The following is a 12,509-nucleotide window of genomic DNA, read 5'->3' on the forward strand; positions in this document are numbered from 1 at the left end:
AAAATATGACATTAAATGACTAGCCATGGTTTTTACTGGCATTTTCTTTTTAATATTTTGACTAGCTTAATGTCAAAATATGACATTAAATGACTAGCCATGGTTTTTATTGGCGTTTTCTTTTTAATATTTTGAATATGGTGTTTTAATCTTTTATCTTTTTTACTATTCTACCTTATCTTCACCGCTCCAGAACCTGTTTGGATGGGGAGCAGTACACAGATGTTGTAAATAAATAAATAAACCATGTACAGTGACTGTAGAGGTCATTTACCTACCTGGCTATTGTACTCTGGTGTTCCTTCTTGGCACAAGCAAGGAATGAATGCTCCCCCCGGCCCCGGCCCCTGCTCCAATCCTTTATTGTTACCCTAAGTTCACTCTATCCTGTGTTCCACTTCTCCTAAATTCCAGTTTAACTAGGGGGTCTTTCTCAAATTATTTCCAGAATCAGAGCATGCATAAGAATGGAAGAAACTCCCTTATAGTGCCTTCACTGATTCGCAACGGCTATTCGGGGATTCAAGCAGGGGTCTTCCCAGCCCTGCTTGGAAATGTAGGGATCTTCTGCTTGCAAAGCATGAGCTCTGCCAATGAGCTATTAAAGGTAAAGGTGTCCCCAACCAGTCGTGTCCGACTCTAGGGTGCAGTGCTCATCCCCGTTTCTAAGCCGAAGAGCCAGCGCTGTCCGAAGACGCTTCCGTGGTCATGTGGCCGGCATGACTGAACACTGAGGTGCACGGAACGCTGTCACCTTTCCCGCCGAGGCGGTGCCTATTTATCTACTTGCAATTTCTTGCTTTCGAACTGCTAGGTTGGCAGAAGCTGGGACTGAAGACGGGAGCTCACTCCGTCACGCGGCACTCGGGTCTCAAACTGCTGACCTGCCGACCTTCCAGTTTGCTATTGTCCTCCCCCTAAAAACAACGTCCTCACGGTTCTGAATAAATGGGTGAACTAAATAGGAGCGTGCGAAACTTCACTTCTATCGCGTCGGACCATTAGTTTATCTACCGTGGCACTGTCTAGACTGACTGGTTCTCCAGGGTTTCAGAGATGGATCTGTTCCCAGCCCTACCTGGACACGTCGGGGATTGAACCTGGGACCTTCTCCGTGCAAAGCAGGTGCCCTACCACCGAGCCGTGCTCCTTCCTCCAAAGGCACACCCAGCTTCTCCACTCTTACCCCCACCCAGGTAGGGCTTCTCCAGGATCTGCTTCAAAGCATTCCAAACAGCCACGGGGGGACTTTGATTTTGATCAGAGCAGCAGCACTGGAGAGCAGAACCGCCCGCTCCTGAATCTACTGTGCACAGTTAGCCACAGCATTCGGTTCCTTTGCCCCTCTATGGTACCAATACATGTGCGCTCATTGATAAAACACTGGAGGTGGGGGAAGGCAGTCTTGATGGCTCTGTGTGTAAAGTGTCTTCAGCTGCGCACAGGCACTCCTGCACATCCACAAAACAGCGCACAAACGGAACTTTGGCACAACCATCTGTACAATCACGCCGAGGTTCCTTTTCGCAGAATGTATCGATGCCAATGAGCACAGTGGTGATGTGGCAGTTGAAGGAAACCCAAGGAAACCTCAAGCAATGGCAAACTGCACATGGGCAGCACTCTGTACAACATTTAGAAATAAAAACAAACCAGTAGAGGATTCTTGAGGCGACGGTACTTCTTTTGAAGCAAGAGCAAGTACACAAGATAAGGCCATCTGGCATGCCAAAAACTGGGGAGAAATATGCGTGAGGAGGAAGTCAGCAGCATCTCAATTCGAGCATGGGGGAAGCAGTAGGATAATCTCAAAATAATACACACACACACAAGTACGGAGAAGGATTAAATCTCCTCAGGGGGCACTGGAGGGTGTCTGAAATCACCAGAACCAAAGCTCAGATAAATTCCATATTGCAGTCTAGAAGGGGCACAAATGAATCCAAAGAGATGCCAGCATGGCTAAACAGCAGGGGGAAATGAGGCAGAGGAAAAACACATGATTTTGCAAACTCACTCGGACACCTGTGATTCCAGGATATCCAGGAGGTCCTTCTTTTCCTTTGATGCCTTCCTGCCCCTTGTCTCCTTTTTCCCCTTCTGGGCCTGGTTCTCCTTTGTCTCCCTGGAAGAGTAAAATGGATGAGCTGCTTCTCTGTTTTCCACAGAAGCCAAAAACCAACAACGGGTCACTCTGACTTTTGCTGGAAAGAAATGTGGATGCGACAGGAGAAAATAATGGAACTGATATGTATTTCCATATATCTTCGGTCAGCATTTTTACACATCCACCATGTACTGTATGGGAAGCATTTGAGGACAAAAGCAGATACCTCCTGATGGAGCGTACTCATTGCAAAATCTGTATGGCAGCCCAGAATATTGCACAGTTCATGCTGGTTTAGCAATCTCTCCCGTCAGAACTGGATCCACCTCTGGGGCAGTCGTTGGCTGTGACAGCAGAGGCTGGTGGCTCCAATGTCTGTGGGGTGGTGAATCTGCTTCGGGTCTCAGTCAGAAGCCATCAGAACTCTAGAGGAGCTGTTGTACCTTGGATAACTCCTTTGGAATTCTGACAGGTTCTGACTAAAACCTGGAGCGGATTCACCGCCCCACTGACACTGGAGCCATCAGCCTCCACTGGGCTGTGATATCCTCCATGAGTAGCCCACCACCATCCCGCCCGACCGTTCCCTGCTGTTATCACTACTGCCCTGTTTACTTTCCTTCTCCATCTTGGCCCAGCCAACACTATCACCCAGAGGGAGGGGTCAAGACAAGGCTGAAGACAGACAGGAGGGTCAAATCTCTTTGGGAATTGTCAGAATAACCAGGAGGTTCAGAACAGAAACTCGGTTAAAATGCCCATAACAGATTACGAAAGGCACAATACAGGTCCAAAAAGATGCCAGTGTGGTTAAATAGCAGAGTAAAAGAGGCTGCCTATATCTCCATCCCGGAAAGAGCTAGTCGCTCCATTGGAAGAGGCAAAGCTGCCACCTTCTAACATTCATGCAAGGTTTCCATCCAGGACTCCCATTCCGAATTAACGTCGACACAACTTTGCTGATTTAAGGAAGACACGCCATGGATTTCCCCTTACATTAAGGCCAGAATCATGCCTGTTAGGACCTGGTCTACAGATGCAGCAAAAGGAAGTGGAAGAATGTAAAAATTCCCTGCAGGTAGAGAAGTAGTGCAGCATGGATAGAAACATTCTTTCTCCCTGAGGTGTTCAGTTTCTACATGCAGGGAGCACTCACAAGTGGCACCTCCCTGCTCCCATCTGAAGTGGTTCTGGCGTCTCCACCACCTCAGGATTCTACCACTTCCATCTGTCACATGTGTAGACCAAGTCTCAGGGCAGCAAACAGCAGTCATCTCGTTTGGTTGTGGGAGGAGAAGGAACTGTGCAGTAATGCTTGCAGGGGGGGAAAGCACTTTAAAAAAGGATTATCTTGTAAGGAGAGACTTTCTAAGCTCTGACATCCAAGGAAGAGCAGCAAATTATAGAGGTGGACTGACAAAATAAGTTGCAAGGGGGATTTCATTTTATTCATTTGGCGGGACTTTCCAGAGTAGATTTTACTCTTTTCCTGGAATGGAGGGACTTGGCTCGTGCAATTGTGGCATCTAATCATGACAGAAATGGCACGAAGCAACGGATACGGCATTCATGAGGGTCCTGCTTAGAAGAAGAGGATGGTTTCAGGCTCAACCCAGAGAATGGAGATGTGGGGGAAGCGAGATTCTTCCTTGCGGCAAAAGGGATGGAGCAGTTGCGTTTTACCTTCAGCCCGTCTGGTCCGAGTGGACCGCTGTCACCTTCCATCCCTGCATCACCCTGAAAGAAACACAGGCAGTGTCACCTACAGCAGGACTTGAACTCGAGACCTGGGATTTCCAAAGCTGAGCCTGAGGTGCTCTGTAAGGCACTGTGGGAGGGTGGTGTCTCAAAGCAGGGGCACTCAGCAGTCAGGACCTGGTGCCTTATCTCCTCCACCATTAGGGCTCTGGCCCTGAGGCAAACCTGGCTGCCTAAGAGTTGCAGCGCAAGGACTAGGGATGCGTGAGAACTTCGTTTGTGAGTGTGCCCTGTCTGGAGCCCCAAATGCGTTGGCGAGCATGAGCACGTCTCTGCTGAAAATGTTTGCAAATGGCCATTTATGCAAATCTCCCACATCAATTTTGTGCACATCCCCTAATTTGCACAAATTCCCCTGTAAACCAAAACAGCCCCACTACAGTCTATGGAGGAAATTTGCGCAGATCAGGGGAAAATTGCACAAATCGGGGAAAAAATTTGCACAGATCGGGGGGATTTTGCGGAAATGTCATGATCGGACGCGGCTCAGTTTGGGTAAGTTTCCTATTCATGTGCAGCAAGCAGCAAACACAAACCCGAACAGAAATCAGGCATGAGATGAGAAGTAAGACAATATTCGGAGAATCCTAGCAATTTCAAACATCGCCCGTTTGCCCGTCCCTAGTAAGACCCCACCTGGGTGGCAGTAATCGTCAGCCAATCATCATTGACCCCACAGGCCAGTCCTGACTCACCTAGGCTGTGCCCCAGTCTAAGCAAGCTATGTTTGGGTTAGAGCTCAGAAGATCCTAATCAAAAGAGGTAAGGCTTTAAAAACCTTCAGTTTCACCACCATTCAAGGACAGGGGGAACTCGCTTTCTCTGTGCTGCCAGCCACCAATTTTGTTCCTTTGGAATGATCCTGTGCCACGAATGGCGGTCACTGGGGACCACTATCACCGCCCCTCTCCGCCACCCCAAAATGCCCCTTGGAACATTGCTACACTGTGATGTAGGGAGGTTCCAGTGCATCCTGGGGAAACCAACAGTGTGTCTGGAAGCAAAGAAGAGCCAATGGGGGCATTCTGGTGAGTTTAACATCCCCCAACGCTTGAAATTCAGCCTTCCCCCAATAGCAAAAAACGGGTCCCAAGGATTTCACAACCTGCGAAGGGGGCTGCAAAATGTGAGTGAGGGCATTTCTGTTCAGCACTACAGTTTGTGCAGCTTCTTCGGAACGAGGGAGGCAGGAGCAGGGAAAGGGCGCATCAGGGACAGCTGCAGGTCGACTAGTCCCCACCCGCCTCGGAGAAATCCACCAGCCCTGCTGAAATTCTACTTCACTTTTTCCTCTTCCCTCCCCATCCCTTTTTCCTTGTGTGTTGTGTCTTTTTTAGGTTGTAGGTCTGTGAGCTACAGGGACTGTCGTGTTTACTGATTGATTGTAAGCTGCTCCAGGAGTTGTTTTTGGCTGAGGAGTGGGATAAAAGGACTTCAAGTAAATAAATAAAAATTGGCATTATTGACAAGTGTCATCGTCAATCTTATGCAGACAGATAAGCAGCAGTTTTACTCACCCGTTGACCAATGAGGCCTTGTTCTCCAGGAACCCCGAGTGGTCCAAGGTCACCCTGTAAGCATAAGGACAGAGGGAGAGATTTTCTGAAGGCACCCTTGAATGCACAGCAATGGGCTTATAAAATCAGGAACCCATACGAAGCAGGGCTGCAAGGTCATTGGAGAAGGCTGATGGGGAGGAGCCTGGGAGATTAGGGAGGTGGCTGGCCAATTGGTGGGTGGAGCTAGGGATATGGGAGGAGCAAAGGCTGACATGAAGCCAAGCAATAAATAAATAAATGAACGCCCTGAGCTTTTGGTTCTGGCCGCTCACTCAGAGATTTTACTCCTTCTCCCCAGGAAGGAGGATAAAATACTGCATGCTTCAGGTCCAACCCTGAGACTGGATAACCAGGAGTAGGTGCCCTGGTGCCCTCCAGATAATGCTGGACTACAAACCCCCATCATCCCTGCCCACTGACCATGCTGGTCGAGGCTGATGGGTGGTATAGTCCAAAACCATATGGAGGGCACTAGGTCTCTTACCCCTGCCACATCTGGTGGGATGAAAGCAAATCAAGAAAAAATATTCCATCCAGGCCCAGCATCAAGGGTAGGCATGGTCGGGTCCCTGCCAAGGGCCCACACCCCAGCAGGGGCCACTGCCTCCTTGCTCCCTGGCTCTGCCTGGCAAGTAGAGACAGTGTAGCATAGCGGCTAGAGTGTCGGACTAGGACTCGGGAGACACAGGTTCTAGTCGCCATTCACTCGGCCGTGAAGCTCACTGGGCGACTTTGGGCCAGTCACTGACTCTTAGCCCTAACCTACCTCACAGGGTTGTTGTGAGGATAAAATGGAGAGGAGGAGGAGATATGTAAGCCGCCTTGGGTTTGTTGCGGGAGAAAAGGCAGGATATAAATATAATACATACATACATACATAAACAGTATGCAAGTGGTAGCAATCATGGCAAAGAGGATGAAGGGCAGGATCCACTGGTGACAATGGTGATGAGAAGATAGACTCACTTAGGGAAGGAAACCGTTGGGGGTGTCTTGGCCAAGGGTCCTTAAAAACCCGGAGCTGGCACTGATTCCATCTCTCAAAATACAACAATTGCGAAAAATAACTAGTTAGGGGCCATGTGGAGTGCGTGCGTGTGGGGGGGTTGGGAGGCAAGTACTCCTTCACGCAACACATAATGCCGTTATAGAAGCAGTTGCCGACATGGGGTGAGGGTTGCTCTCTATACATGAAACTTCCACAGTGGGGGCTTCTCCGAAAGAGGAGAGCTTCCTTGAAGGGGCGGCAGAATTGCAACTAATCACACGCCCGCGACACACCAGCATCCTTTGAGCCGAAGAGTCCCCTTCCAAAGGATGCCATCATCCCTTTGCCCTTCCTGCTTCCTCCCCATGTGTCTGGCTGATAGGAAGGCTGGGGACCGAGACAAGCAAACGGGGTTTGGTTCCTGGGGAAGGTGAGGACGGCTGTCAGTCGGCAGGCAGAAAAAGTGGAGCTAAAGCCTTAGAGGGAACCCCGAGGGTCCAATGACACAGTCGCTCCAGCACTGTGATGGAAGGCTTGCCAAGGAAAGCAGAACCGTGGGGGTGGGTGAGAAGGGGGAAGAAGCAAAAAGGAAACGGAATAAGTCCTCCACCGTGCACAACGTAGCAGCCCTTAGTAAAAAAAGGGGGCAAAGAGTTTAAGGTGTTTCTAAACAGAAGAAGTCCTGCAACTCCCAGCATTCCCAAATGAGCAGAAAAAGGTCCCATAACCCCCAGCATTAGTCAGTTATGAGAAAGGGGAGTGGACCTGAAAGGAAGGAGATAAGTTCAGCCACAAGAGTCCCTTAGGTTCACCAAGCTTTACGTTGAGAGACATTAACTGGGGTGCCAGCCGGGTGCCACGGTGTTCAGAACATGAGCCCTGAAGCTCATGCACTGACTCCCAGCTCCCTTGGCCACCGAAGATACTGATCAGAGGATGCAACTGGAGGAAGTCTCAGCTCGGACATTCACACAACAGCCCAGAATCCTTTTGGCTTTGGGGTGTCAGATGACACTGGAAGGCCAGTTGGACACCACCGGCTCCCAAATCTGCTGCCTTCTCTCATCTTGGGCAGCCAGGTCTCTTTTTGTGCCACTAGGCGATCAGGGTTCCACCCGCCTGCCTGGTGCTTGCCCAGCCTTGAGCCTGAACATCTGACAAAAAGCCTTGTCTTTTAACGGAGGAAAGGGCAGCTGCTTTCCCTCTCTCAGATCCACGTCCGTGAATGGACCCGTATGCCCAGCGTGGCTGACGCAGGCTTAAATCAGAGCTGCCCAGCTCCGCAATCTGATCTTCAGCAGCGCAGCTTGTGACTGGGCTATCCCTTTCCTCTCCCTACACACAAGGAAGTCATTGCTCAAAAAGTACCGCTGGATGCTGCAGAAACAAAAGCCACCATTATCGCTCTGATCTGGATCAGGAACCGCATGAAGGGAGTTTTTGTTTTTTGTTTTTTTACCTTCACGCCTGGTTCACCTGGAAGGCCACGCTGTCCCACTGAGCCAGGCGGTCCCTGGGGATGGGGTGTGGGGGAGGAAAACAAAAGGAAAAGCCATTGTGAACTAAATGGAGAACAAGATCAAAGCTGGAGTTTCTATAGCAGAGCAGTTGGGGGAGAGGGGAGTGAAGGCATAATTACTTCCCCTAACTTGGCTTTAGGACAAAGAGAGTTCAAGAGTCGGATTTCCATCTCTGTTACACACTTTCCTTTTCTTTCACTCTGGACACATTCACCTGATATCAACTAGGGCTGTGCAGGGACCCCCCAAGGCACTCTAGAGGCCGATTCAGAGCTTCCAAATCGGCCCCAACCTTCCTTGGCCCAATTCAGACTCGGTCTGACTCCGGATCCAAGGCGAGATTCAGACATCCGAATCGGGGGCCTCCGCACTGGGACCCCTGCCCCCCTGCCATTTATGCCTGTAATGCTGCATACATGACGGACTTACGGCCACCACTTGCACAACATTTAATACCCAGAAGAAGAAGAAGAAGAGATGCCATTTTAATAGAAAATGGTGACTCCCCCAAAGAGGGCAATGGCTGTGGGCACTCCCCGCAGATCCAGGTAAGGAACCGGGGGCTTGTGTGGCTGGGGAGGTGACTGTCCGGATCAGTCCAAAGCACTTTGGATCAATCTGACCCATTTCGGACTGCTTTTGCCTGATCCCGACCCAGTTCGGATCCAGACCAAAGTGGTCCGAATTGGCCCGCTTTGACTAGGAATCCAGATCCAGAGCTGAGCCGGTGCATAGCCCTAATATCAGCCCTGCTGGAATCTTTGCCCTCCTCTCCTCTTGCTTCTCCATGCCTTTTGCTCCTTGTGTCTGGAGGTCTGGGGGCCAGTTCCACCCCACAACCCCCTATGCTGCACTCCTCAGGGCGCTGCACTGTCCATACAGTGCCCCGTAAAAAGAAAAAATGGGGAGGGGAGGAAATCACCAGTTTGCCACCAAAATTTGGTGGCGAGCCACTCCATAGCCCTGCAATCGTTGTGTTTAGCTTGTTTCCGAGCTAAATTTAACCCTTTGGGAGCTCTGTAGCAGCTCCGTAGCACCAAAAGGGCAAAATTTTGTTTGCGAACAAGCTGAATTTGACACTTCGGGGGCTCTGCGGCTGCTACAGATGCCATTTTTTTGGTTAAAAAAAAAATTAAAATGGGGGGCAGCAGAGTTGGGGGGGACATGTTGCTCAGCCCTGCTCTAAAACTACTACACTGGAAACAGCCCATACTTAGGAGTTCCCAAAAGCCCTGTGGGAGATGGTCTGGAGGCACAAATGGAGCCTTGCAAAGCTGAAAGGAGGTGGTGACGGTGGTGAGGGAATTCATGCTCTACCTTATGTCCAATTTCTCCCAAGGGCCCAGGTGGACCTTGTGCTCCTTGAGGTCCCTGTAAAACAGGCATACAAAGTTAAGAACAGACAGAGCGACTTTCTGGATCGGATCAAAGGGCCATGTAGCAGTTTGCCTAAGGATGTCGTCAAAATCTGCCACGGAATCAAATGAGTTCAGCCAATTGTCTTTTCCCAGTCAGGCAGATTCCATGGACTTGCGGGCTGTTTTTCTAATTCTCCCAAATTTTGCGCAAGTTAGCAATAGAAAAATATGTAAAAAAACACCAGTCAAAAATGCGCATTTCCCCCATAGGCTAAAGCATGACAATATGCATTGGGGGGGATTAGCATATTGGGAAGGGTGCACTTTGGGGGGGGGATTTATGCATTTGCAAATTTGTGCAATTGCAACTTTGCGCAAATTTGGAAAACATTTAAAATCTGATTCTGTTGAGCAGGCGATGGAAAGAAAGCTGCCTGACAACCCATGAAATGAAGCCAGAACGGGTTTTACACAATCGGTACACCCCTAAGTTTGCCTAATGCTAAGATTTCCAGCATGTTAATCATGACCACCACTGTGCCCACAGACACCTTTTTTGGTGTTCGCCAGGCTCCCCCCCACCCCCCACCCCCCACCCCCCACCCCCAGATTCTCATTTTATTTCTTAAGATTTTTTAAATTAAAACCCTTCTTTAAAAAAACTGGGAGACTGGCATGCCACAAAGTGCTGCCCTCCAGCACCATCTTTATCTGGGTTCAAAAAAGTGGTTTTGTGTTTTGGAGCTCAGACCCCCACCTCTGCCTCGGACTTAGGTTCTTGGGCAAGTGACTTTTCTTTTAGTCTCACTAGTTTGCCATCTGGGAAAGGAGTGTTTTGTGACCGACTGTGCCCACTACAGAAGCCATTTTATGGAGGGTAAGCCCTCCATGGCAGCCATTTTGTGAAAGTGCCCACAACACTCTCTTAAAATTCCAAACGTGTTCATTGCCCTTAAAGGTTGGGGACCTCTGGCCTAATGCATAAGAACATACAGAAGAGCTCTCTTGAATTGGATCAAAGGTACATCTAGTCTAGCATTCTATTTCTACAAGAAGGACATGAAGGCAGCTGCCTCACCCCCACTGTTTCATCGCCACTGTCAAGGGCTCCTTGGCGGCCTCTTTCAGTCTAATCCAGTAGCCAAGTCCAGACACAGACAAAGCGATTCTTTTCAAAGCTTTATTCCTCTTTTACAACTTAACAACTCTACTATTAGCAAGTAGCTATGAGCAGCAGAGTACCTATGCCCTAAGTTGGAACAGTTGGTCCCCATTTGAAGGAGAATCACTGGCAGACCCTGAACTTATGGGCTAGGGAGAGTCCCTCCCCTTTTCTTTTGGATCCTCTGGTCGCAACCGTTGATTGCGCGCCAACCGGGCACTACGCCTCCTTTCTGCGCCCTCCATTTGGCGCCGCTCTCTGCGTCGGTGTCACACGTCCAGCAAGCCCTCTTCCCACGCTCTCTCACTCCCAGGACCGCTATCTATGCCAGGAATGCCGGTGGGAGGAATCTCTGCCAGCTGTTGGCCCTGGGAAGGATGAGCATGCTCCTCTCCCAGGAGCGGCTGCTCTTCCTCAGAATCAGAACTACTCTGGGATTCTATGGGCTCAGTGTCCACCCTGACAACCCCACCCCATCCCTGCCCACCCAGGAACTGGTATTCAGAGGCAGATGGCCTATGAACATAGATGTCCAGTTGAGGAGCAGAGCATGGTGTTCAGCATCTGCCATCACGGAACTTTCCCTCCAAATGTAGAATGCCAGAGCCTCTTGCGACAATGCTTTGTTTTGTTGCTTAGACAGACTTTTGCTCTATTATTTCGTAGTTGCTGGTTTTGCTTGGGCTGATGTTTTATCCAACCATATTCACGGCACTGAAACATTTTGTTTTTGCATGAATTTTTTTTTTAGAAGTATGTGCATATATAATACACACATGTATAGATATATTCCTGACTGCCACTGGAAATTGTACATGTATAGGTCTGTCCCTGCCTGCCACCAGAAATTTTACACATACAGATTTGTTCCCGGCTGCCACCGAAAATTGTACGCATATAGATATGTTCCTGGCTGCCAGTGGAAATTGTGCACATATAGATATGTTCCTGGCTGCCACTGGAAATTGTAAACATATAAATATGTCCCTGCCTGCCACCAGAAATTGTACACATATAGATATGCTCTTGGCTGCCACCAGAAATTGTACACATATAGGTATCTTCTTGGTTGCCACCGTAAATTGTACATGTATAGATATGTTCCTGGCTGCCACCGGAAATTGTACACATATAGATTTGTTCCTGGCTGCCACTGGAAATTGTACACAAATACCTGGCTAACACTTGAAATTCCCTCTCCACCAATTCAAAAATATTTTTATTGTGTGAAGGTAATCCACTCCTAGTTTCCCCTTCTACGTTTCTTCATTTTAACAGCAATCCCCACTGTTATCTCCAGTCCTGGAAAGGAGGTAACAACAGGGATTTCTCCAGGAGGGAATCCACCAGGGGGCCGGGCTTGGAGCCCAAGCCACACACCCTGGAGGAAGCCAAGGAGGCTTAATGGGGCAGACTGGGGATCCCAGGGAGCTGGATTAGGTCCGTGGGGCTGGGGGTTCTGCTCCCATTTTGGGTGAAGGACAACAGCTTAGTAGTAGAACATGTGCTTTGCATGTAGAAGGTCCTAGGTTCGATCTCCAGCATCAACAGATAAGGATCAGAAAGACTCCCAGTCCAAAACCCAGGACAGCCACTGCCAGTTAGTTAAGCCAGTGCTGAGCTAGATGGACCAATGGCGTGACTTGGTTGAAGGCACCTTTCCTATGTTGCTAACTCAGGCCTCTCTCCAGAATTGCTTGGATAGGAAAAGACACGGGACTGGGTAAAAAAAGAACAAAGGAATGGAGACCAGGATAATGAGCTGGAGGGGGCTCTGTCAGGTACTTGCCGGGTCTCCCAGGGGCCCTTTCGCTCCTTGGGGTCCGGAAGGTCCTTGGATACCCTGCAAACGAACGAGAGAAGGAACAGGCAGCTGTCCAGGGTGGAGTGTGACTTTTCGCACCCTTTAGCATATCACTGGCACCTTGTCAATAAGAACATCAGAAGAGCCCTGCTGGATCAGACCAAGGGTCCATCTCGTCCAGCACTCTGTTCACATGGTGTCCAACCAGCTGTCGACTGGAAACCCACAAGCAAGGCACAAATGCCTTATGAAG

General features: G+C 49.5%; 1 protein-coding gene across 1 annotated transcript in view; it reads right to left on the reverse strand.

Annotated features, from left to right (window-relative positions):
- LOC146335737 (uncharacterized) overlaps positions 1-12,509 on the reverse strand; it is a 352,825-nt gene that overhangs the window by 111,288 nt on the left and 229,028 nt on the right. The window contains exons 31-36 of the mRNA XM_084820776.1: positions 12,242-12,295; positions 9,250-9,303; positions 7,872-7,925; positions 5,383-5,436; positions 3,791-3,844; positions 2,018-2,125 (exon numbers count right to left, since the gene is read on the reverse strand). Of these exons, the coding sequence (XP_084676902.1) occupies positions 2,018-2,125; positions 3,791-3,844; positions 5,383-5,436; positions 7,872-7,925; positions 9,250-9,303; positions 12,242-12,295 (378 nt within the window). The remainder of the gene's footprint in view (positions 1-2,017; positions 2,126-3,790; positions 3,845-5,382; positions 5,437-7,871; positions 7,926-9,249; positions 9,304-12,241; positions 12,296-12,509) is intronic.

Source organism: Heloderma suspectum, chromosome 14 (assembly GCF_057233095.1).
Source record: "Heloderma suspectum isolate Gila_16-S chromosome 14, 16-S_ref, whole genome shotgun sequence".
NCBI classification, from domain to species: domain Eukaryota; kingdom Metazoa; phylum Chordata; class Lepidosauria; order Squamata; family Helodermatidae; genus Heloderma; species Heloderma suspectum.